Source organism: Pteronotus mesoamericanus, unplaced genomic scaffold (assembly GCF_021234165.1).
Source record: "Pteronotus mesoamericanus isolate MK-2021 breed Mesoamerican mustached bat unplaced genomic scaffold, CSHL_Meso_final contig_90, whole genome shotgun sequence".
NCBI classification, from domain to species: Eukaryota; Metazoa; Chordata; class Mammalia; order Chiroptera; family Mormoopidae; genus Pteronotus; species Pteronotus mesoamericanus.
The window spans coordinates 21,015,726-21,042,706 of NW_026555277.1; the positions used below are offsets into that span (position 1 = coordinate 21,015,726).

General features: G+C 33.0%; 1 protein-coding gene across 1 annotated transcript in view; it reads right to left on the reverse strand.

The window, feature by feature from the left end:
• Positions 1 to 26,981, reverse strand: part of BMPR2 (bone morphogenetic protein receptor type 2) — a 140,157-nt gene that overhangs the window by 21,237 nt on the left and 91,939 nt on the right. The window contains exons 5-10 of the mRNA XM_054585825.1: positions 11,591 to 11,701; positions 10,479 to 10,570; positions 8,342 to 8,572; positions 7,522 to 7,636; positions 3,363 to 3,523; positions 2,500 to 2,647 (exon numbers count right to left, since the gene is read on the reverse strand). Coding sequence (XP_054441800.1) covers positions 2,500 to 2,647; positions 3,363 to 3,523; positions 7,522 to 7,636; positions 8,342 to 8,572; positions 10,479 to 10,570; positions 11,591 to 11,701 — 858 coding nt within the window. The remainder of the gene's footprint in view (positions 1 to 2,499; positions 2,648 to 3,362; positions 3,524 to 7,521; positions 7,637 to 8,341; positions 8,573 to 10,478; positions 10,571 to 11,590; positions 11,702 to 26,981) is intronic.

The following is a 26,981-nucleotide window of genomic DNA, read 5'->3' on the forward strand; positions in this document are numbered from 1 at the left end:
AAAATGTTTTACAAAAATTTTATTATTATTATTATTATATGCTATCCTTTAAGCTTATTAATATACTTACAAAATCTTTTTCAACTTCCCCCATTTCATTGTTAAATTTTTAGACTGCCCTGTAACCTCTACCTGTGCTTTCTTAATATGTTTCCCTCCTATGTACTGTAAAATTTGTTTTCTCTATTCTGCAGAAACTCCTCTAAGAATACCAGTGACCCCCTTTTACTCAGAGACTATTTGTCAATTCTATTTCCTTTTGACCTTTCAATTATACCTACTGTTATTGAATCTTAGTTCTTAACACTTTCTAACACTGACTTCCCCAATACTACAATTTCTCAATTTTCTCACTATTTTTCTGACCATTTGTCTTCTTAACTAACCTATTTGGGGGGGGGGTGGTCTCCCAATATTCTGTCTTTATTCAACAATTTTTCCTCTTCATGTGTTCTCTTAAGGGAGTGTATCTAACCGTAAGTTCTCAATTACCATGCCTATGTGGACAATTCTCAAATAATCATTTTAATTTTATCTCTTTATTCTTTTTTTTAACCCTCACCAAGGATGTTTTGATTGATTTGAGAGAGACATCGATCAACTGCCTCTCACGTGCGCCTGACCAGGGACTGAACCCACCACCAAGGTTTGTGCCCTATATTGGGATCAAACCTATAACCTTTTGGTGCAGGACAATGCTCCAACCAACTGAGCCACTCAGCCAGGGCTCCTCTTTATTCTTTTAAAAATTATTTTCAGTCATCTACCAATATTTCACCCAAAAGTCTCCATAATTAACTCATATTTCCAGTGTAAACCAGTACTTTTTGCTAAGTTCTTGGCTGCCATCCTCACTATTTCTCAAATCTGAATATTTCTCAATTACTTAAACTTTTTTCCAATAGTTAATCAAAACCACAGACTCCTCCTCTACATTTTCTCTCACATGTGCATCTTCTTCCTCATTTCCATATCCAAGATTATAGGGTATCTAATGCAACTCTCTTTTTTTTCCATTACTTTTATCATTCATTGTGGTTAAATATATATAATATAAAATTTACCATTTTAACCATTTTCAACTGTACAGTTCTATGGCACTAAGAATATTCATGATATTATGTAATCATCACCACCATTAATCTCCAGAACATTTTTCATCTTCCCAAACTGAAACTCTGTATTATTAACTAATAACATCCTACTTTAACCCTACTTTTCCTTTTTAAAACTCCTTCTAGTTCTATTACAACACATCCAAGATTTAATTCCCTTTCCCTTTTCAAACGTCTAATGTTGCTCTTTATTATTTATCAAATAAAAAATAAGTTATTCTTTGAATGCAGTAGTTTAAATATATTGTTGATGACAGTGTACTAATGCTAATAATCATTTTTGTCAGACATACTTCTAAAAAACAACAATTTTGGATTAGAATATTTTTTAAAAGTCTGTCACCAAAGTTTCAATAATAGAAATAAAATGCTTCAAAGTTCAAATACTGAAATTCTACTATAATTCCTGCTATTTGCAGGAAAAAACCTCAACTGAGCACTCTATATTGAAAAATATACTTCTAAATAAGACCCACAGTTAATCTAAATAATTATTTATTTATATTTTAGAATGATAAACTACTGTTAAATGCTTACTGTTCAAAAACCAAAAAATTCAACCTTACTACTAATTTTTGTTTTTATTAAATAATTGTATTTAATAAATTAGTCCAATATTGGTTTAATTGACAGGGTTTTTTTGTTGCCTTTAATAGTTTTTCCTATAAAATAGAGACTATACATATCAAATCATTTTGTATACCATCCAGAAAAATGCAATGCACATATTGGTAACACTTCTATATGACAATCATGACAGTGATGTAAAAAGTTCTAGCAAAAGGAGAAAAATTATGAACTCATTTGGTTGTTTCAAGTAAGTGTCAAACAAGCACATCAAATGAATGTTCTTTCATTGAAAGGAAGGCAGGCAGGAAGGCAATAAGAGAGAAGAAGGAAGGAGTGGGGGAAGGGAGGAAGGAAGGAGAGAAAGGGAAAGGAAGGCGAGGGAAGGAAAAAGGAAAAGGAAAGGAATAAAGAAAGAGAAAGAAAGTGTTCCAATGGATATAACTCATTGTTTCTAATTCCTTATTGGGTCAATTCGGTACACAATGTAAGTGTAGCTTTTCAAATGTTCAGAGGGTGTGTAAGAAAAATGATGACCGCTAAAGCAATTAAAGGCTAAATTAAAGCAACTAAACACAATGAGATGAGCTATTACGAGCAACTAATTAAATTGCACTCAGATGCAAACATGGAGTCCTTTCAAAAAGTTTTTCCTTCTGACTAATAATGCTTATGAACACCAGATGGCAACAAACCAAAAGTTTAAATGAAAGTAAAACCGTACATAAAAGTTGACTTATTTAATATAGGTAGAAAAAGAAGATATAACTGCTTCACTTCAAATTCATATATCAACTTTTGATAGCAGATCTTTTACCTGGGAAGAGGTCTGTACATCTCATAAATATCTCCCAATAGATTAATCCAAGAGCATACATGTCTACTTGTTTCAAAGCTGATTCACAGTCCCTCAGGTTCACAGCTCCTTCTAGAACTTCTGGTGCCATATATCTGATTGTGCCAACCTGATATATCAGTGCAATGTTTTTTAGAAACGGAATGAAAGGCATACATTAGACAGAAGTTATACATAAATTTCTTAACAACGATGTCAATGATAAGTTATTTGATCCTAAACATGTCATTGAAAGTGTCTATACCTAATTTTTCAATTTATAAAATGTCCTTCTTGAATAAACTATGGTTAAGTATATCCTATTCAACAGAATCAATCAAAAAGTATGATCTAGGTCTTCCTATATATCAATATCCTGCATATCAAAAACCTGTAAAAAACAGTGAGAAAACTAGAAAACAATGTGTATACTATTTAATATTTTTAAAAATTCACAAAAAATGAAATGTAAGTGTATATATAGATGTTTGTATATGAACTCAGAAAAAGGCCAGGAAAGATAATGTTCTATGTTGTAATTGTAATTATCAGAAGGTAGCTGTCCTATTTCACCTTGATAATTTTAACTCCTGCTTCAAAAATCAGTTCCTACAAAAACTTCCTTCTAATGCTTATCAAAAATGAGTTGGAATGCCAGTAACTTCCATAATGAATTGATGAACGTTATGCAGTGTCTTTGGTATATCTTAATTTTATAATTAATAATATGCTATAATTGGTAGCATCTAGAATAATTATCCTGGGTAGTCAGTGAATTCTTAAATGTAATTCAGTGTGTTTTTTTAAAGTATGTCCAAAGTATGATACCTTTTGTATAAACTCACCTCACTTATGGCTGCATTATCTTCTTCCCCTGGGCGCACCAGTCTATTTCCAGTCAGCCTCATGGACAACCCAAAGTCACTAATAACACAGGTTCCATCATTTTTTACCAGGACATTTCTGCTGTTTAAATCTCGATGGGAAATTGCAGGTTTATAATGATCTGTTTGGGTAATTTTAAATATTTATTAATGCTTAGAGAGCACTATTGGACATGAAGTGAGCATCCAAGTAATAGGGACTACCACATAAATATAAAAGAGAATGTTAATGTTCTACCTATTAAATTTCTAATAAAAAAAGGATGTAAATCAAAATTTCAACTCACAATATCACTACTTGCACTATATTATATTTTACAACATACTTCTGTTGTATGTAGAATTAATTAAGCTTTAAACTTCAGCTGCAACTAACAGCCAACATGTCATTGCTTCTAATTTTAATACATGTTTTTTTCTCTTCATTTTATAGTAACAAAAGGAGGCAATAGAGAAAGAGATATTTGGTATAAACAACAACAAAAAAGTCAATACATCTGAAACAGAATCAATTAAAAAAAAAAAGGACAGGCCTCAAAAATTTGTGTGTCCCTTATACTTTCCTCCTATGACTTAACAGATCAAACCTGTGATAGAACATCCCAGTTCTGCCCTGAGGTGCAGCCATGTCTTTAGGCCAACCTTAGTTCTTCAAATCAAACTAGAAACAGTTTTACAACAGATTGGGAGGACAAGTGGTGGAGCTGGTATTTCTCAGCAAGGTAAGAAAACCTGTTTTCTGATTTTACAAAGAAGCAAAGTACTATTATGCTTATTCTATTAGTTGTTTATCACTAGACTATATGTTCCATGAAGGCAGAAAGAACATGTTTTTCCTTAATTCAAAAGGGTTGACACAGAGAAAATGTTTGCAGACTGAATGAATGTGTCTAACCTAAGCCCTTCATCAAAAACAGAACATAATTTTTCCCTCTCTATAAGGAAACTTTGTATAAATCTTACATTAGGATCATAGCTCTTGAAATGAAAAAAAAAATCTTATAGTACAATTTCTAAATTTTGAAATAACTCACTAGTTATACAAAGAAATACAGCAATCCAAACAAAGTTAATGATGTTTATTGAGTGTTTATACTGAGGCACAGATAGGCTCAGTATTTACATTTATTATACTCATTAACAATTATTACCAACTTCTCTTTAGTTTCATTGTTGGTGTTGCAATTTCACCAACAATGAAACTAAAGAGAATATAATGATTATTTGATATATATAAAAAAGGGCAACAGAATGATTGGAATAAAAAAAACTGGTAGTTACCAAGTTTCTTTATCTAAGAGTTGATTTCTTTCACATTTTCTCCCCTTCCCATTTCCTAGACCTACTTTCCAAAGCTTGTATTAACATGGCTCAACTCAACCCCTAAGAGAGCTGTGTTGCTTATTCTAGATAAAACAATAACGTAAGTGTATGTGGTATAATCTCAAGCTTATATTTATATAATAAAATTTATGAAGACATTGTAAAATGTTTGTATAAATATTAATACAAAATCAATACTTAAACTAAAAGATTTTACACATAGGGAAACCAGGGTAATAATGGGAAGAATGTGCAGTGACTCAGTGAGACAGCCAGAGGGGAAAATTGGGTAGTACTTTCTGCTACTAGTAAAAACAATAAAAAGAAAACAAAAGGAAAGAGAAAAATGAAGAAACATAAAAGAAGAGAGGAGAAAATATGAGACAAGATAGAATTTATCACCAATGCAAAGGGTAAAACTACAGATTGTCCTTTTGAGACTTTTTTTTCCTTTCAAGATCTCCTCAGTATTCATTTTAATCTTTTTTATTTGGGAGGGGAGGAGTGTTACATAGAAAAGAGTAGAATATACAATGATTTTGCCCTGGGAAGTACCTCTGCACCAAATATCATAAATGAAAGCAAGGACACAATATTAATTATGATTTTAAAAAATCTGAATCAAAAAGTTTCTGTGGACATTTATACAAACACAAAGAGAGAGAGACAGAGAGAGAATGAACACGTAAAGGACACAGAAGGATATACATAAACTAGTTAATAGTAATTTTCTAGTTAGGTTTGAGTAATCTGTATATGATCTATCTTAGAATTTTTGTGGTAATAAGTTACATTTTATATTATCACTAAGAAAAAATTCATAGGGAGAACTAATTACAATAGGTTCAATTCCTTACTATTCTAAAACAGCTGAATACATAATAGTAGTGTTATTCCTTATTACAAAATTTCTATACTAAATGGCAGTGTTGTATCTGAAGATGCTGGGAAGAATGGAGTTCTCTGAAAAAAAGTGAAATGACTTTTTAAATGTTTTGAAATAGTATAGTTGGACTATTTTTAAAATAATAGGTAAAACTGTAAGTTCAAATAGCTACCATACTTATATTTTTTGCAATAGCATATGTATGTGTGTATAGTCATTTCTTAAAAAGGTAAACTAGAAATATTAAGTAATGTTTAAGAGTAGGATCTGCATTTAAATAAAACTCTTATTTGATGGCAATCACTTTTTTAGCCAATGTTTTTGACTTGAAACCTTGCTGCATTAAGGCAATCCTTGACAAGGGAGATTAGAATCATATTTTAAGTTCTGTGCTAAGCCAGATCTTCAAAGGAGCTATAATAATATTTAAGAGTAAGGAAACACAGCCCAAATGGTTAATATGCTAAAGCTCTAAAGTGAGTGCATCAAGTTGCTGATACAGGTAATAAAATTGATCAATTCTGTATTCAGGAAAAGCAAGATGTCAAGATAAATGAACTTATAAATCATTCAGGAGAAATTATTTATATATGAAGCAGAAGCTGGAAAAGATGATCCATGCTATTATACAATGAAACAAAGATCTAGGAAATTGATACATTAAGGATTCTCTTCACTACAGAGGTCAGAGAAACTGAAACAACAATATTCTGGGCTATAACATGACAGGAAAATGCTGTAAGGCATAAAAGCTTAAGAAAGCACAAAGGTAGATTTTTTGCAGCAAAGGTAATTTACAGGTGCCTGTGATATGAGGTGCATCTTGAAACAAAGTGAGAAAGTAAATGTATTAGAGGCTCTGAACATCTAGCAAAAATGTACGTAAAAGCTGAAGAAAATTATAGTTCTGACAAGGAACATAACCACACAGTTCTAAAACACTGGCAAAGACTGACTCCCCACCATGCATTCTTCTTTTCCTGCTTAGTAACAGAACACAGTATTATCTGAGCAATGCACCCAGCTAAAACAAAACAAAACTATATTCTCAGCATCCCTTGCAGCTAACTGTAGTAACTAAGCATAGAATAAGTTCTGGGAAACAAAGCAGTAAGCATAAGAGTGGAGCTTTTGGAGGCAAAAGAAGGTAATTCCTCCTTTCTTCCCTTCTTTTCCCCTGCTTACTAGAGTAGAGTATACTAACAAAGCATAATGAACAATGAGGTAACCTTGAAAATACAAGCCATATATAAATAACAGGGAGAAATATAGGAGCCTGGTGCTGCGAAATTTTAGACTGCCTCCCTCTAGATTTTTACATGAGAAAGAAAAATTATTTTTATTGAAACCTATTATTCTTCCCCAATAGATATGACCAAACCTGGCTCTAGCTAAGAGAAGCATTGACTTATAAAAAGATACATTGAGGCTTTATATTAAAGTCCAACCAACCTATGGAATAAAGATCTATCTGAAGTTAAAACTAAAGAAGTGATAGTGTATTGTAGTTCAGTTAAATAAGCAAAATAAAGACAAGGAAAATATAATATAGCCCAGTTAAGAGGTTCTTAACCAAGACTGACAGATGAACTTCAGAGAGCCTTAAAACCCCTAGAATCAAAATAACATTTCTTAAAGAATTGCCTATACGTCTATCTTGGCAGAGAAAGTGTTCAGAGCTTTAAGCAAATTCTCAATGGTCTCTCTGACTCCTCTAGAGTCTTGAAGTTCTTTTTCTTATCCTTCGAATTAGATTTAAAATACATTTCTCATAACAAATTTTTCAAGTAGCTGGCTAATAATAAATTTGCTATATATAATATATGCTTTTACTTTGAAGATATGAATAAAATTTCTCTTTGTTAATCTGATGCCACATGAGTGTCATTCACTTCCTATTCATTGTCTTACCTCCTCGTGGTAATTCTGTATGAAGATAAGCCAGTCCTCTAGTCACAGAATGAGCCAGACGGCAAGAGCTTACCCAGTCACTTGTTTGGAGACTAAGATACTTGCATAGAGATCCCTGTATAGAGGAAAAAATACAACAACAACAACAACAACAAAAAGTGGAATTAATTTACTTGACCATGAGAAGGTAAGTTAGCAGCTTTATACAGGATTTGCATACATTGAGATTCCACAAAGATCTAATAAATTACAACATTTCAAAATCTTGAAGGAGTTAGTAAGATATTTCTGTGGGTAGAAAAGAAGAGAAAATGAAAAAAATTAAATGTTCAATTTTTATTTTTTCAATATTAAAAAGTATGAATGGTTATTTCATTTTAAATATTTTTTTGATTTCAAATTAACAGAGAAAATAAGAGTCTTTTAGACTGTTTCTTTACACTGTATCTCTTCCCAGCACCGATACAAATTATATTGTTATGTTTTACAAACACAAAATGGGAGACTTTTACAAATATATGTCAGTGCTAATCAAGGTGCTCATCCACAAATTATTTATTACCAACCATTCTGGGATAATGAGCTTGCACCAGAATGGATGTAAATCAAAGCACTGTTTCATTCATCAATAAAGTCTTGTGGGGGGCGCTGGATGGGGTGTACACATCAGTTAACTAGTGACTTAGTTAATTCACCCTCTGGTATGAGATCCTTATCTCATTTTAGACCCTGAGTAACCAGTTTGCAAACAAGCAATGCTCTACTAAATAACTGATTGACTTTTCATATAAGTGCCAGCTTATATATATTAAGAACTTACATTGGGATAATACTCCATCACAAGCAAATACTCCATGCGTCCATCTGCAGTGACTCTCTCATCTCCAACTATAAAGCGAGCAATGTTATCATGTTCCATTAAAGGCACTCTGTAAATGTTCTTCTCATTGATAAAATTCTGACGGTTTGCAAAGGAAAACACTTTTACAGCAACAGGACGCTCATCTAAGGAACCTTTATATACTGCTCCATATCGACCCCGGCCAATCAGCTGTAAATTTGTTTTGAAGAAAGCAAGTTATTAATTCAAATCACAATGGAACAATCAAATTTACTAAATAAAGTGCAAGTCTATGTGTGTGCCACAGCTCTCTATTGCTTAAAGGTTAAATTACTCCATTATCAAGGAAATAATAAGGTGTACATTTTACAATATATGGTTCAGGAAGCTCCTACTACACCCAGACGTCCCAAAGACAGCAACTATAAACTCTAAAAAAATTGTAAAAAGAAACTAAAAGTGTGAACAAAAGAATGAACAAAAGGAAACAGACTATGAGGGGAGTCAACACTTAAAAGAAAGGAATAGCATAGGATGATTTACCCATTTTTATACCTTTTTGCGAGAGCAGGCTGAAATCAGCTTTGTACAGTGGAGCTAAAAATGCAATAGGAAATCCATAATCTTTCTGGCCACATGAACAAGTGGACAGAATTTGGGGTACTACAGCTACAGGAAAGTAAGGAGAGAATTCCAGAAAGGAGAACCAAAGTTGGGGACACCAAGTGAATGCTTGGGATAAACTCCAGCCAGAGACAAAATAACTGAACTGAGATTTGAGCTTCCGCTTGAGATGAGTTTGCAGTATGTCCAACCAAGATAACTGCCTACTAAAACAAACACTGAAAGTGAACACACTTCAGAAGAATCTAAAGAACACAGAGTCTGCACAATATAACATTCACAATATCCAGGATATAATTAAAAGTTACTTAACACACAAAGTACCAGCAAAATGCAATCTGTCTCTTAATTTTTGGCTGCTGGAGGTTTCTCTCACTTTTTACTAAACTAGGTTAGGGATTTACCATCATCTATTCAAGAATATTTGTAATATTTTACTCACTGTGTGTAGGTTAATTTTAACAGACAGATTGTCCTTTAGAAAGGTTGTATCAACATATGGTTAAATCAGCAATGTTTGAGAGTGTTTCTTTTACTGAGTCTAGGATAAAATCCTATGGTTTTAATAAATATTTTTTTAATGTAGTAAATTGGACATCAACTATAATATATTTATTAGCCACACTCGCTCCTTTAGTGAACTGACAGTTCATCTTTTTTGTCCATTTTTATTAATTATTTTTTTCATATTGATTTATACTAGTTCTGTATAAATTCTGTCTCTGTGTTGAAATACTTTTTTTTGAATTTAGCTTTTAACTTTGTTATATTTTTCTCTCATAAAAGAAGGTTCTTATAATGTTCTGTATTATCAAATCTACCATATCTATTGTTTAAACAGTTCTATAGTTTGAGGATCACAGTTATCTGTATTAAACAGTCTCTGGTTTAGGGATCATAGTTTATTTATACTAATAAAGAATAAAACATTCATCAAAATAAAACTTTAAACATAGATTCTGAGAAATTACCAAATGAAAATTAAACTGTATAGACTATGTAATAGTCCTATGTTCCTACAAAAATATATAATATCTGCACAGGCAAGTAATATTTATTTTGCCTCTGCTATGGATTCCTTGCCTGGCACATTCTTCTCAGAATTTCCCATCTTTATTCCCATAATCGAATGTCCAAGTCTGTACTCAAAAGGTAAATTCCTTTCTAAATATACTTTTTTTCAATAACCCCTTTCCCATAACTTTCTTATCTCCTTATTTGTTTTATTTTTCTCCATAGCACTTACTACTACTTGAAAAAATACACATTTGTTTACCTGTTTGTAGACTCTCTCCCACTAGAACATAAGCCTCAAGAGGGGTATCTGTATACTTTAGCTACATTCTCGGTGCCTAGACTAGGCCTTGGCACTAAATTAGTATTCAATAAATGCTTGTTGAATAAATAAATGAATGATTCAGTGAGTGAATGAAGTCCTGTCTCAAATGTGAGACTGCAAAAAGAACAGTTTATAATCTAAGAACAATCTTACCTCCAAAAGTTTCAGATTATCTAGGTCAAGAGAAGGCTCTGAAGCTGCTGCCTCCATCATATTCATACTGTGAAGACCTTGTTTACGGTCTCCTGTAGGAATTGGCAAAAGAAGTTATTGTGTGCTTCTCTTAAAATGAAGATTTTATTACACTTTTTATTATAGTATCATTAAAAAGAGGAGCTACAGAAGGGTAGGCAGAAAGACTTATTCCTAATGTCAATGGGAGTAAAACTATTTACTAAACAAGGGATTATCTATAAATGAAGATGAAAGATGTCTAAAATGAAAGCTGAATTCTGGGAGATGATTCCTGCAACAGACTTAGAATAAACCTTAAGAAATATTGCCAAGACATTAAAGATAGTTTAATTAGTTAATTCAAATTAACGAATAAGTGATGATTTCCTAAAAAGCTCATCAAACCTCAAGTTTATTAGAACCAACTGAACATTTGATGATACTGAGAAATCACTGTTATTTTTAAGATGTAAAAATAATATTGTGGTTACATATATTTTTAAAGTCCTTCTATTTCAGCAATAATACTAAAATATTTATAAATAAATGATACTGTGATTTCTTTAAAATAATCCAATGGCTGATTCTGGAACAGAAAGAGGGTATTAGTGGGAAAACTGGGGAAACCCAAATAAAGCCTGGAATTTAATTAATAGTGATGTACCAATGTTGGTTTCCTAGTTTTGCCAAATGTACCAAAGTTATATAGGATGTTAATAATGGGGAAAGCTGTATGATGGTATATGGGAACTCTGTGTACTATCTTTGCAACTTTTCTGTAAATTTAACGTTATTCTGAAACAAAATTTGAAAAGGCAAAAAAATATAATAATCCAGTGGCAAAGGCATGTGTAGTGAGTGGAGCTATAGATAATATATAGATGTGATAATCATTGAAGCTGGATGATAGGTATTTTGTATATGTTTGAAAATTTATAAACACTAAAGAAAAAACTTCTGTTAAGAGAGAAAGATGGGATCTATTGTAACACAGAAAAGTTTTTTAGCATGGAAATTTTAAGAAGAAGAAAGTAAATTTCAATTAAATGGCATGTTTAATAAGCAATAGGAATAAAAGGTGACATTTTTACCTGTCAGCATCCTGTATCCGAAGCATAAGGCAACTATCAAAACAGCTAATACAGAGACTGATGCTAAAGCAATGATTATTGTCTCATCTCGGTTAAATGAATGAGGTGGACCTAAAAGGAAACACATTTTAAAATAGTTATTGTTAAAGAAGATGTGGTACATATAAACAATGGAATACTTCTCAGTCATAAAAAAGAATGAAATTTTACCATCTGTGATAACATGGGTGAGCCTAAAGGTATTATGCTAAGGGAAGTAAGTCAGACAGAGAAAGACAAATACCATAATATGATTTCACTTATATGTGGAATCTAAAAAACAAAATAAATGGACTAACAAAATGGAAACAAACTCAAAGACAGAGAACAAACTGATGGGTGAAAAAGGTGAAAGAACTAAGAAGTACAAGTTAGCAGTTACAAAATAGTCACAGAGATGTAAAGTACAGCATAAGAAATACAGTCAATAGCCCCGGCTGGTGTGGCTCAGTGGATTGAGTGCCATCCTGTGAACTGAAAGGTCACTGGTTTGATTCCCAGTCAGGACACATGCCTGTGTTGCAGGCCAGGTCCCCAGTTGGGGGTGTATGAGAGGCAACCGATATATGTATCTCTCACACATTGAAGTTTCTCTTCCTCTCTCCCTCCCTCCCCTTCTCTCTAAAAGTAAATAAATAAAATCTTTAAAAAAAAGAAATATAGTTAATAATATTACAATACCTGAGTCTGGTGTCAGATAGGTAATAAACTTACTGAGGGATCACTTCATAAGTTATATAAATGTCTAATTACTATGTTGTACACCTAAAACTATACTGAATGTCAAGTTAAAAATTTTTAAATACAAAAAGTTATCCTTTTTTAAATATTTTGTTAAATACTGACAGGCTGTATCAATATATAGTGAAATCAGTAATATTTTTACATCAAAGGAAATTTAAAAATTAATAAATTAATTAAAATAAAATTATATATTTCATCATAGAGATTATTTTATATAGATTATATAGATTTAGAACACTGAAATGCTTGTTAGTTAGCCCTGGCTGGGTAGCTCAGTTGGTTAAAGTGTCATCCCAATAGGCCAAGGTTGCAGGTTTGATCTCTAGTCAGGGAACATACAGGAAGCAATCAATGAATAAATAAGTGGAACAACTAATTGATGTTTTTTTCCTCCCCCCCACTTCCTCTATCTAAAATCAATCAATGAAGAAACACCTGTTTCTTTATTGCTCTTAGTTATTAAATCATAATGCTCTTAGTTATTAAAATATTAACTATATCATGCAACAGCACAGACAGAACAGTATATTAAGAGAACAGTCTTTGGAATCACATCTGGTTTTAAATCTTTACTACACCATTCCCTCAATGGCTTTTAGCAAGAAGCTGGTAAACACGTTTTTGTCTATTCATTAAGTAGTTCAAATCTGTTTATTGGATTTTTGACTGCTTATCAATGACTAGGTATAGTGTTAAAATCTTCCATTATATTTAATGATTTTCCTCTTCTTTTAGTTGTATCCATTTTTGGTTCATATATTTTAAGGCTATATTATTAACTGTATACAAAATTTAAATTGTTCTATCTTCCTACTGAACTAAACATTTGTTACTATGAAGTGACCCTCTCTGTCTAAAATAGGCCCACAACAAATCAAATACACTGGGCTAGCTATATCTTAGAAGAATCAACAACACAGGATTATCAGATGATTCCTTTAGAGAGAACTAAAGAAATAAAGTGAAGGGGAAGAGACAAAACCATTTAGAAGATGTTCTTAAGTACACTTAAACTGTTTTTGCATAGTTGTGGGCTGCTGAAAAATAACTGAGGCAGATAAATCAACCTGTTATGAAACCAAAAGGTCTGGGATGCTTTTTATGAGAAGCAGCTTGGGGCTGATTATGAAGTCAACAAGGATCCTGCAAACAATAAATCCTGTAAGGAATAAAAGCAGTTGTGAATCAAAGAATGTTCCACATATGTATATGTCTGTTCAAACAGCAGTCTTTTCAGCATTATCTATATGTAGATGGTTTTGTTAATAACAACTGCAGATTACAAAGCAATGCCTAGCATCAGAAATATATAATCAGGTAGATTTCTTCTGCAAAAGATCCATACTTTATTCAGCAAAATTAACAAATATGGCACTACCTTTAAAATAAATGAGATCAAACTCTTTATGGATGGCACCCATTAAAAAAGGGGGGGCAGCAAACAAAAAAAAAGCCAGTTATTCTGCAGTGAAATTCAATAGACTTTTGCAGTAAATATATTCTTCTACTACCAAGAGGAGACTTAAAATAGCTGAGATGAGAAGAGCTATCTCTAGTCTTAAAAATGGTAATTAGGTCATAAACAAAGGTTGTAGGGGGTATGATTTAAACATGCTTCATAAGAACTTAAGTGCTGGTTTTGCTTGGAATAAAAGGCAAAACAGCCTTGAGTGATATGTTCTTCTTTGCATGTCAAATGTAGACAATCCATGAGAAAAACTACTGGGATATAAATGTGTGGTACTACATTTGGTCTAATTGAAGACATTCTTAAGCAGGGAACTAGTGGCAAAGTCAAATATTGATTAGCTAAACCAATGGTGAGGAGCTGGAATTTAAAAGCTTTGAATAATCTTTGTAACTGAAGACAGGGAAAGAGATCTCTGCCCTAGACCTGACTCAACAGTTAGCTGTATAGGAAGAAACATATGTGTCAGAAAAATCCCTTTGATGTGGACATACAGCAACTAGAATGATTTCTCAAATATGTGGATTAAAAAATCGCATTAATCAATTCATGTACATGGAGTTTCTTTAACAAATATACCTTATATGTCCCATTGAATATTTCAGAGATATCTAAACAACACACTCAAAACTAAATGTCTTATCTCCACCCATCCCAAAAACGAGGGCAATTTCCTTGTCTGTCAGTGCCACTGATAAATGATTAGTAAGTACAGCAGAGCTAAAAATATCAGAGAAGAGACCAAAGAGTAGGTACAATTCAATGTTGTTTTTTTTTTATTTGAACCATGTTGTATAAAATGATCTAAAACAAAGTATTCTTTTCTCCTACCTTCATGTGCTAAATATATTGGAGTAATTTATTTTCTTTTTTTAATCCTCATCTGAGGACTTTTTTTTTTTTTATTGCTTCTAGAGAAGGAGAGAGAGGAAGAGAGAAAGAGAAATATTGGTGTGAGAGAGAAACATCCACTTGTTTCTCCTGTACACGCCTGGACCAGAGCAGAGATTGTACACAACTGGACCAGGGATGGACTCTTCAACCTAGGTATGTGCTCTAATTGGGAATGAGACCATAACCTTTAGGTTACGGCATGAAGTTCCAACCTATTGAGCCACACCAGCCAGGGCTGAAGCAATTTTTCTTCTATATGATTGGGGACATAATTTTGAATATCAATTAATTTATGGTGATACTCTCAAAGCCTATTAGAGATTCTCAGATTATTATGTTTTTATAAATTATTGCATCTGATTTTCAATTTTTCCATCTCATCCTTTGATATTTCTTTGTGACACTGCCTTAACGTTTTTTATAATCTAATTTGGGTTTTAAAAACAGACAACCCAACTTGTTACACATGAATGTAAAGAATACAGAGAGTTTTAATACAAAAATTCTGTAGCATCTCTCTTGGCTGATTATAGTGAAGAAACTCCAATGGCTATAGGCTTGGTACTGTGGCAGTCCATGAAATTAGGTATTATCAGAGTCCACTTAAATTCTTATTCCCAAACATATCTTTCAGTTTTTGGTGTTAGAAATTGCTCAGGATGTCAAACAGGTCTGCACTTCCACAATGCAGATATTGGTGATTTGCAAGGGGGATGGGAGAAGTGAAGATTGTCTGGTTGGCCTTTTTTGAGGACACCAACATGTTTGCTATCCATGCCAAATGTGTAACAATTAAAAGTGTTTCAATGAACAAGTTTCAGAGTTCAACTTTATAACAACTATAAATAAATAAGCTTGTAAAATATTTCTGGAGAATGCCAGAAACTGGATTTTTTTTTTTAAGTAAATTTCCTACTGACAGCAACTAATAACATACAGTAGATTCCATCCACTCACTATACTTTTGTTTTCCTACCTGCAAGTACATGTTTTTAATGTTTACCTTTTGTGCTGTTCCTATAACTTTGCTATTGAAATATACCGAACTGCTTTGAAAATGGTTATACTAAATGACTTTTAAGGTCCTTCTAATCCCAAAATTCTGTATGACTCTTCTAATGTTTCTTGAAACCTCAGCATTCTCTTTGCTTTTATTCCCAAATTTACAAAGAAAATGCAACATAACTTTTACATAAAAATATTCATTAACACCAAATCTGAAACAGAGAATATTAATTCATACACAGGGAGGATGAAAAAGTAGATTTTTAAACATGTTTTAAAACAATGCTAATGGTTAAATACTTCAAATGGAAAACTTTCCAGGATATGTGACATGGTCTGAAAATATGAGATCCCTGAAAAACTGCCAGAAAAAATATTTCGATGTGTATTTTCATATGTGTACAATAAGAGACCTTAACCAGAAAACTCCTAATTTTTTTTCTTTGTTTTCTTAAATTATTTTTCTTTTTTATATACATATGTTATACCTGAAATTGTTTTGTTCCCCTAGCTCATAACCCTCTTCTTCCTGCCTTTTAGTTTTTTCAGTTAAATACTCAGCCAAATGTAAACACTGCTATGTATGCCTGCGTGCAATGGCTTGGATTGTACAAGCAAGAGCTTCCTGAATGCATAACAGACAAGGAACCGCTGTCTGCCTTATTGGAGCCTGGGATGTTTCTGTTTACAAATCCTGGAGCCAGGCAGGGGCCACTACTGGAGGCCTGCTGTTTGCTTCCTTGCTACACTCAGCCTTTGTCTGGGTCTGTGTCAAAGAAAGAACAACATTGTTGCATGTGCAGCAAGCAACAAAGGAAATCTTAAATATAACACACTAGTTGTTATGCTGCCTCCTAAATATTTTACAGCTCTGCCAGAAAAAGCAAATTAGGGATTAGGGTTTAAAAAAAATTTTTTTAAGCAATGTACATTTCATAAAAGCAGAGAAAAACATTTAAAATCAAAATAATTAATGTGATCAGAGTTAAATGAATTCCTTAACAATTCAGATTGCTAAATATCGTTTCTGTAATAATGATATATTTACACAGCTCAATATCTTGAATAAATATTTCTAAAGTGAATAAACAATTTTGATTTATTTTAATTAATATGTTTAGAATGGCAACTATACAGTAATCATAATCAAATTAATGTTTATGTTTAATGTCCTAAAAACAAATTGAGACAGATTTTTTTTTCAAGTTGGTATTTAACACTATTTAGGACTTTTAAATTTAACTTGCCTAGATCATTGTGAATAGACAACACATAAGAAACAAACACAACAAATAACAACAATAAACAAAAACAGTCCATACTCTGCTGAGTCCAGGCATTTTATGGCTGACTGATAAAAGGAATATTTGAAAACTAAGAGCGAAAGAGGAACACTCTAAATTAAACCACCAAAATAAAAAAAGGTTTATTTATAATAAATAAACAAACCACCAAAATAAAAAAAAGAAAAGCAGGAAAGACATTCAATGCCTAGTTTTCTTATTAACTTCTAGCTTTGTAAGATTTATAATTTTAATTCCTTTAAAATAAGTGTTTTGTGATTAGGAGACTGAATTTCAGTGTTATTTTTTTTATTAAAGAATGTATTAAAACTAACAGTTAATCATATTTCACTGGAATAAAGTCATTAAATAAGTAAAAATATTATTTAGTAGGTTAAGAATTTTTAGTAAAATCAAAAAATAGAAGATAAAGGTTACTTTGCAGACTATGCTATATATTTTTTAAAAAACCCATTAAAGTATAATGAAAACACCATTAAATATGTTCTCAAAATATTTCTGGTATAATTCTACCAGGTCTAATTACCCTAACTCTGTTCAGATTTTATTTTTGGCTTTAAGTAGACAGAACAAAATAAAAGGTGTTGTTGCTCCTTGTAACAGTTTTGAAGATGATTTTTTAATACTTCTTAGAAAGCATAAATCAAGATCCCAAAAACTAATTGAATAAGAAAAGCCAATTTGAACCTAAATTAACATTAGAAAAATAGAAATCTAATCACTGCATCATTTGTTATTTAAAACAAAACAAAACCACATAAAAATTCTCAAAATAAGGAATCATACCAGAGTCAAAGCTCAGAGATCCTTAGTCTATTTTCCTAACTGGTGTACACATGACACATAAATTCAGAATTCATACTAAAGACCTTTGTTCTCAGAAAACGACCATGAAATAATTTGACTATAGAAATGGAAGTTATATTTTCCAGTTATTTACTGACTGGACCAAAAAATATGAATTGCATTGCACAGATAACTCCCCCTCATTTGATGTTCTTTAAATTATGATAGTAACTTGTGCTCACTTCTATAAGAAAAGCAAGATAGACATAAAGAAAAAATAATTAGCTTTTTTCTAGTTTTTCTCATATTGTTTTCATTCTTTTAAACCTTTTTTTAAAATTATAAAACATAAGCCATATACACAAAGTGTTTATAATACAAGTGCACAGTTTGGTGAATTAATATGAAACCACCATTCACATAGCTACCACCTATGCCCAGAAATAAAACATCAAGAATCCCCGAAACCACCTACCTGCTCTTTCTTGGTTATAACAGCTTTTTTCCTCCCCAGATACAACTATATCCTGACTTTTGTGCTAATCACTTCCTTGCTTTTCTTAACAGTATTACATTCTCTGTATGCTTACTTTTGTTGATTTCTGAGTTTTACATAAATGGAATTTTTGTGCCTTGCTTTTGTTTAATAGTGTTTTCAAGACTTAACCATGCTGTTGTGTGCAGATGAAATTCATTCAGGGTTACTTTTCCATATAATAAATAGTTATTTTCCCCTGTATTGAGTCTGGAACTTCTTACAACGGTTGAGTAAAGATCAATGTAGGTAACCCCTATTCGGCATCATAAGAATAGTCCATAAATAAATAAATAAACACATACATACATACATACTGTTTTTCAGTTCTATTTAGTACTTTTAAAGTATCCAATTTTGTTGGCAAGAGAAAATATTAAACAAAACAGACAAATGAAAAGGCTGCACATCCTCTTTCTGTTTCTAATTTTTTGGGCAGCAAAGGCAGTAGCTAGCAACCAAGAAAGCCAGAGTAAATACAAGATGCACTCTAGGGTAGGAACAGAGCAGAAATAAAAGCTTTTTGAAAGTTCACTTTATGCCCCTCCACTTTTACAAAAGATCTGTATAAATATCTGTTTTCATTAACTAAAAGAAATCCGTAGAGGATTTTCACTTTTATTGAATAAGGCAAAAAGTGAATATAACGATCAGCATTTGTTTCACAATGAGCTGTATGGAGGCAGTGTGGAACCCGAACAGATAGAGGCACTGCCAACCTCCTTCCACAGAAACTACACTCAGCAGCTCAGCATCAAGCTGCCACAGCTTTGAACTATATCTGTGAACATCTGTACTTTATCTTGATTTATTTTGTGCATCTGTTAGTAGAAAGATGTGTCCTAAAATTGCTTTCTTGCTTCACACCATTTCATTTTACAAAATGTTTCGTAGGGACACTATACTTTCAGAGAGTGGAGGAAACCTGTATCTAAAACAATTGAAATCCGCCTGGCTGGTATGGCTCAGTGAACTGAGCACCAGCCTGTGAAACAAAGGGTCGCCAGTTTGATTCCCACACGGGGCATATGCCTGGATTGCAGGCCAGATCCCCAGTAGGGGACATGCGAGAGGCAACCACACATTGATGTTTCTCTACCTCTCTTTCCCTCTCCCTTCCCCTCTAAAAATAAATACTTAAAATCTTTTAAAAAATAAATAAAACCATTGGAATCCTGGAAATTCATCTCTTCCATAGTTCCCAGATTGTTCCTTTATACGCTATTCTCAAAGCATGTACTGTATCTTACTTGACAGTTCTTTAAAAGGACCTTCTAAACATACACATCTGGTCTTCCAGGAAAGGATAGTAAAAGGAATAGTGTCTTCATCAGATCATCACTGATTACTCTCACCCAAACTACCCTTAAATATTTGTTCAGTGCCTACAAATCCTCCTCCTTATATAGTGAAAGTAGATAGTTAAAGTGACAGAAACCCAGTAGCAGTGATGAGGCCAACGGAGTTTTAAATAATTGTTGCTGGTACTGGATCATTCTCCAACACTTTTTCCCATCTCCTTAGCTCTTTCATAACCCAAGCTTGCTCGCTCGCTCTCTTTTAATTTTCCTTTTTTCTCAATGATCGATTCTTTCTCCTTGTATATTTTCCTGTCTGAAAACCTGTCCTAGAGGAACCCACATGTCCTGTTTATTAAAAGCAATGATGACATACTGGATGACATAACTGGAAGTTATATTTTCAGTTCAACTCTTTCATGGTTTAAAAAAAAAAAAACCATACACAAATCCTTACTTATGATCTTTGTGAAGTAAAGGTGAGATAAAAGCAATTTAAGTTAAAAAATATTTTAGTATTATATCAAATTGCAAAAGAAACCACGTTAATATTTTTCCCTTCTTATTACATTTATTGGGGTGACGATGGTTAACAAAATTATACAGGTTTCAGGTGCACAATTCTCTCTACTTTGTTGTATGTTCACCACCACAAATCAAGTCTCCTTTTATCACCATTTATCCCCCCCACACCCTCCTCAACCTCCCCTACTCCTCTCCCACTCAGCAATCATCACACTGTTGTCTGTGTCCATGAGTTTTTTCTTTTTTTTCTTTTTAACTCAATCCCTCTATCCTCCCAACCCAGACCCCCAAAAGCCCCTTCCAACAGTTGTCAACCTACTCTCTATTTATATTAATCTTTTTAAATGAGTGATTGTTCAATAGCTCCAATCCTTTGATAGATCCAATACTTTCAAAATCTATCAATTAAAAACTCTGACCTAACAAAAAAAGAAAAATTACTGATCCTTACAATAACTGAAGGCTATTTTTTTCCTGACAGGCTAGTATTAAACAATGTAGAAAATTACATAACTAAAACATTTCTATTAAAAGCTAGCAGAGTGACAAAAAAAATTGATTTATACCATTTTGGGGTACATTTTGGTTACCCATTCTTACATGCAACTGCTTTTATTTAAAAAGGAGTGAAAAATTTATAACATACAAAAAAGAGTTGGTACTAAATATATATGGTGCTAAAAATACTGACTTTTAAATTTAGAAAGGAACCCTTTTTTTGCTTCCTAATATTCTCATTTCCTCCTAATAGAAACATATCCACATGGCCTCACGGTAGATGGAATGTACCTTCTCACGCCTGGACTCTGAACTTTGCCATATGATTTCCTCAGGCCAATGGGAAACTGGCAAATATCCTAAAATTAACAAATAATCTAAAATATGCTTGCGTAGCTGTGTTTGCATTCCTTGTGGTCAAGTAAACCACTATGAGAAGAACTAATTCTGAGTAGATGTCCCCTTGATTCTGAGACCCAGAAAGAGAAGATCTAGACTGATCCTGTGGTCTGGGGCGGGCTGAGGCCAGCCTCTATGGGACAAACCTCAGCTAATTTACAGACCTATGATCACGAGAATAAATTGTTAAATCTACTGAGTTGGGAGGAAGCTTACTGATGAAGTTTATTGGTAATACCTGACAAATACATGAACAAATATAAATACCTACTACTGCCTATGTAACATCTTACAGACATATCTACAAATATATAAAACTTGCAGGTATCTAAAAATTAAGAATAGTTCTGCCTCTGTTTTTTTCACAATTGTAGACTAACATCCAAACAAAAGAGCCTGTAAGTAATGTCTATAATAATGCTTGTAACTCCACTACTAACTACAAAACGCTGTTTAACACTGAAAAAATTGTTTAAGACATAGCACTTCGGTGTTTTGTGGAATAAAACATAATACAAAGATAAACATTTTATTTACCCTTTGTGAACATCAGTTTTGCAGGAGAAAAGTGTTTTGGACATCAGTTGCAGAAGAATGTGAATGTGCTTAATACTACTGAACTGTACACTTAAAAATGGTTAAGATGGTAAATTTTGTTGTGCATTTTTCAACAATTAAAAAAAACAGTTGAAGAGGATGGTTCTCACCTTTTTTAGATGACTCTTGATTTTTAAAATATCAAGGATATATACAGGAAAAACCAGAATTCAGTAACAAAATTTCCAGGATTTATAAAATGCTTTATAGATACTGTTAGCACTCATTTCAGTGTATTTTTAATCTATAATAAAGGAAATTAAAATGTCAATTTCCTTTTCCTTCAAAACACTGACCTCTCTGGTCAGCAGCTTTGGCAGCTGGAAATACCATGTGACTCGCTCAGTGTTTTGTTGCTGAAATGTATTTGATTAATTTTTTTAAAGAGAAAAAAAGTAACCTTTTACTTCTTCAAAAATACACAGTTGTAGACAAAAGTCTTTCAAAACATGGAATGAAGGGACTCAGGACAGATACCAAAAAACAGTTCCTGGTAGTGAAATAACCGCAAATTACTGTTTTAAACATAACTATCCATATTTATTGAAAAAAACTTATTAAAAACACTTTTAAAATCTCACGTAAAAATTAGTAGAAAAAACTGTACTTCATGGTAATAAAAAAAAAAAATCACAGGCAGAATAAAGAAACTCCATAAACTCTGAAACAGAATGTAAAGAATGTCTTCTCTTTTCTCCGGCTTAAAACACTTCTAAATAAGTCAACATGAGTTTCTCTCCTTAACAAATAATCATTCAAATGTTGCTATATTATAATACTAAGCCAATAAATCTTGCTGAGGAAGACATTTTCACCAAGCCTGGTGTAGCTACATCAATTTTCCTATTATTCAATCACTAATTCATTCATTGATTTAACAAATTATTGAACATTCTGGAAATGCAGAGGAATGAGCAGAGAACATAGGGATATGTAATAAAATAGGTTGAGACCTGTGGAATGATCCCAGGATTGAAAGGTAATCAAATTAATTGGCAAGAGTACCAGGAAATTTAAGTAATTTCAAAAATCAGTTAAGATTTTTGGAATTAGTAAATGTTTGAGGGAATAAATTGAAAGTAAAGTTGTCAAAAAAAGAAAAAATTGTCCAATGATATAAATAGTTAGGTGACTAAATCCTTGATAATGTAACTTCCCCTTGCTACTTTTGATAAATTTCACTGTAGACCCTGAGGATATAGATGGAATTGGGAGTAGAACTGTAAAACTGGCAAAGAATATCTGGAAAGTTCTTCTCTCTTCCACCTTTGGCCCCATTCCTTGTATTCATATGTTAACTCCAAAGCTCCCAATGTTCCTCTCCTGCCAGCATTCCCCATTACTGATAAAATTAGAAAAGAAACAAACCAATGAAAAAGCCATGGCTGGAGTGGCTCAGTGGGTTGAACTCTAGCCTGCGAACTAAAGGGTCACTGGTTTGATTCCCAGTTAGGCCACCTGCTTGGGTTGTGGGCCAGGTTCCTGGTAGGGGACGCATGAGGGGCAACCACACACTGATGTTTCTCTCTCTCTCCCTCAACTTCCCCTTCTCTAAAAATAAATAAATAAAATCTTTTAAAAAAGAAAAAAATAAATTGTGCACCATTTTGAATTTCAAAAAATGTCAGTTATCAAATCATAAACAAACACAATGAAACTAATCAAGAGATCACAGTAGTTAAAACAAGGGATCACATTTTTCTTTCAAGCACAAGAAAATTTCAAACTTTACTATGTGTAACTACATCTTCCTAATACAAATGCCATTCTCTGGTGTACAACACTATCTAGAAAGTCAGGTCTTCATCTGTTCTTTATTAATACTATTTCTAAAGTTTAAACATCTCTTCTGGATTTCAAGATGACTGCAGAGTATTAGGTGGAAGTTACACTCACCTGCTGCTGGCAGCAAACTGGATTTAAAGCTATTTTATAGAGCAACTAACCACACAAGCAGCACATCCACACGGGAATTTTGGAAGGTACCAGACCCTGCTGGATACAATTCTGCCTGAGGGTTGGTGGAGGGTGGCAGGGGACGGAGAAGGCAGCCCCCCAAAAGCATCTCATACATGGTGATGGAGGTTTACCCTTATAATCAGTAAGCCTAAAGGATTAACTCCACCCACAAAATGGTAAACAACAATTAAGACTCAACTACAACAGGAGGGTGCACATAACCCACAAGAAACATTCCTGGAGCATGGAGCTCAAGCGATCTGGAAGATTGCAATACTGAGCCCAATAAGACACCTTCACCATAAAGCCATCATAACAAGTTTGGGGTCATAGCAGATCTACCCAATACACAGAGACGAAATGGGGAGACAAAGAAATATGCCCCAGAAAAGAAGAAATGAAAGCCAAAAGAGGAAGTAAAAATGTCATTATATGCAGATGACATGATACCATACACAGAAAACCTAAAGACTCCACCAAAAAACTAGATCTATAAATAAATTTGGCAAAGTAGCAGGATACAGTTAATATTCAGAAATCGGTGGCATTTTCATACACCAACAATGAACTATCAGAAAGAGAAATTAAGAAAATAATCCCATTTACTATTGCAACAACAACAAAAAATAAAGTACCTAGGAATCAATTTAACCAAGGAGGTAAAAGACCCGAACTTGGAAAATTACAGGACATTAAAGAAAGAAATTGTGGAAGATACAAATAAGTGAAAGCTTACACTGTGTTCGTGAATTGGAATAATTAACATTATTAAAATGTCTGTATTACCCAAAAGCAATATAGAGATTCAGTGCAATTCCTATTAAAATACAAATGGCATACTTCAAAAATCTAGAACAAATTATTTCAAAAATTTATATAGAACCACAAAGACCCTGAATAGCCTAAGCAATCTTGAGAAAAAAAGAACAAAGTTGGAGGTACTACAATACCTGATATCAAACCATACTACAGGCTGTAATAATCAAATCAGCCTGGTACTGGCATTAGAACAGGCATATAGATGAATGGAACAGAACAGAGAGCCCAGAAATAACCTCACGCCTCTATGGTCAATTCATATTTGACAAAGGCAGCAAGAGCATACAATGGAGTAAAGATAGTCTCTTCAATAAATGGTATTGAGAAAATTGGACAAGTACATGCAAAAAAAAAAAAGAAGAAGAAGAAGAAAACTAGACCACCAACTTATACTCTACACAGGAATAAACTCAAAATGGATAAAAGATTTAATTTGTAAGTTATGAAAACATAAAAATCCTAGAAGAAAACATAGGCAGTGAAATCTCAGACATCTCTCACAGCAATATTTTTGCTGACATATCTTCTCAGGCAAGGGAAACAAAGGAAAAAATAAACAAATGGGACTACAAACTAAAACATTTTGCACAGCAAAAGAAATCACCAAAAACATGAAAAGAGAACCCACTGAATGGAAGAACATATTTGCCAATATACATTGGAAAAGGGGTTAATTTCCAAAATATATAAAGAATATATATAACTAAATACCAGGAAGACAAAACAATCCAATTAAAAAACGGGCAAAGGTCTGAATAGACACTTCTCCAAGGAGGATACACAATAGGTGTATGAAAAAAATGCTCAACTTCACTAATCATCAGAGAGATGAAAAGTAAAACCACAATGAGTTATCACCTCACACCTGCCAGAATGGTCATCATCAATAAATCAACAAAAAACAAGTACTGGCAAAGATGTGGAGAAAAAGGAACTTGTGCACTGTTGGTGGGAATGCAGATTGATGAAGCTACTGTGGAAAACAGTATGAAGTTTCCACAGAAAATTAAAAATGGAAGTGCCTTTGTATCCCACTTCTGGGAATATATCCGAAACATTAATTTGAAAGAATATTCGCACCCCTATTTCACTGCCGTGTTATTTACAATAGCCAACATCTGGAAATAGCCCATACCCATCAGTAGATGAGTGGGTAAAAAATCATGGTACATTTATACAATGGAATACTACTTGGCTGGGGAAAAAAAAGGAAAAAAAAGAAAGAAAAAAAGGGACTCTTACCTTTTGTGACAGCATGGCTAGACCTGAAGATTATTATGCTAAGTGAAATAAGCCAGTTAGGGAAACATAAATACCATATGATCTCACCTATATGTGGAATCTAATGAATAATATAAACTGATAAACAAAATAGGAACAGAGGCATGGATACATAGAACAGACTGACAGCTGTTAAAGGGAAAGGAGGTGGGGAGACTGGATGAACAAAGGTGAAGGCGTTAGCCAAAAACACACATATACATATATATAACACATAGAAACAGACAACAGTGTGGTAATTGCCAGAGGCAAACTGGGGGCAGAAACTAAATGGAAATGGGCAGAGCAGGGGTAAATAGGGACAGAAAGAGACTTTGCTAGGGGCAATGGGCACACAATGCAGTGTGCAGACGATGTTTTATTGAGTTGTACACTTGAAACTTGTATGATTTTGCAAACCAATATCACCCCAATAAATTCAATAACAAAATAAAAAAGAATTCAAGGAGACATAACAAATGCAGTGTAACTTAACTGACTAGAGATACAGAAATAACCATCTACATAATACATTTTGGAAACAATTGGGAAAATTAGAATATGTGCTTGGTATGGATTTTATCATAGAATTGTTAATTTTACTAGTTATTATAATGAAATTGTGGCTATAAAGGGGGATGTCTCTATTCTTAGAAGATGCAGGCTAAAATATAAAGTATTATAGTATCTACAACTTATTTTCAAGTGATTCAGCAAGATGTTATATTATTTAAATATAAAGGAAACAGCCCTGGTTGGTGTGGCCTAATGAATTAAGTGCCAGCCTGCAAACTGAAAGATCACTGGTTTGATTCCCAGTCAGGGCCCATGCCTGGGGTACAGACCAGGTCCCCAGTTGGGGGCATGCGAGAGGCAACCAGTCAATGTACCTCTCACACATCGAGGTTTCTCTCCCTCCTCTTCTCTCTCTCTATAAATAAGTAAGTATTATGCTTCAACTTTTCTACATATATATATTTTTTAAGTAAAACTTGAGAATAAAATAAGTATCTTTTGTATTTTTTAATTTTTTGAATAGGTAATATACTAACATGAGTATCTCTATATTCATTGAACAGTCTCCTTTGTTAAACCACATTCCCACATACACATACGAGTTACACTCATATATATACAAATAACTAATATTTGTATTTATTGGTGTATCCTTTCAGAATTTATGTGTGTAGAAGCAAATTTGCATATATGGTCATAACCACCACCCCTCCATTTGTAATACTTAACAGTATGCCAAGAAGAT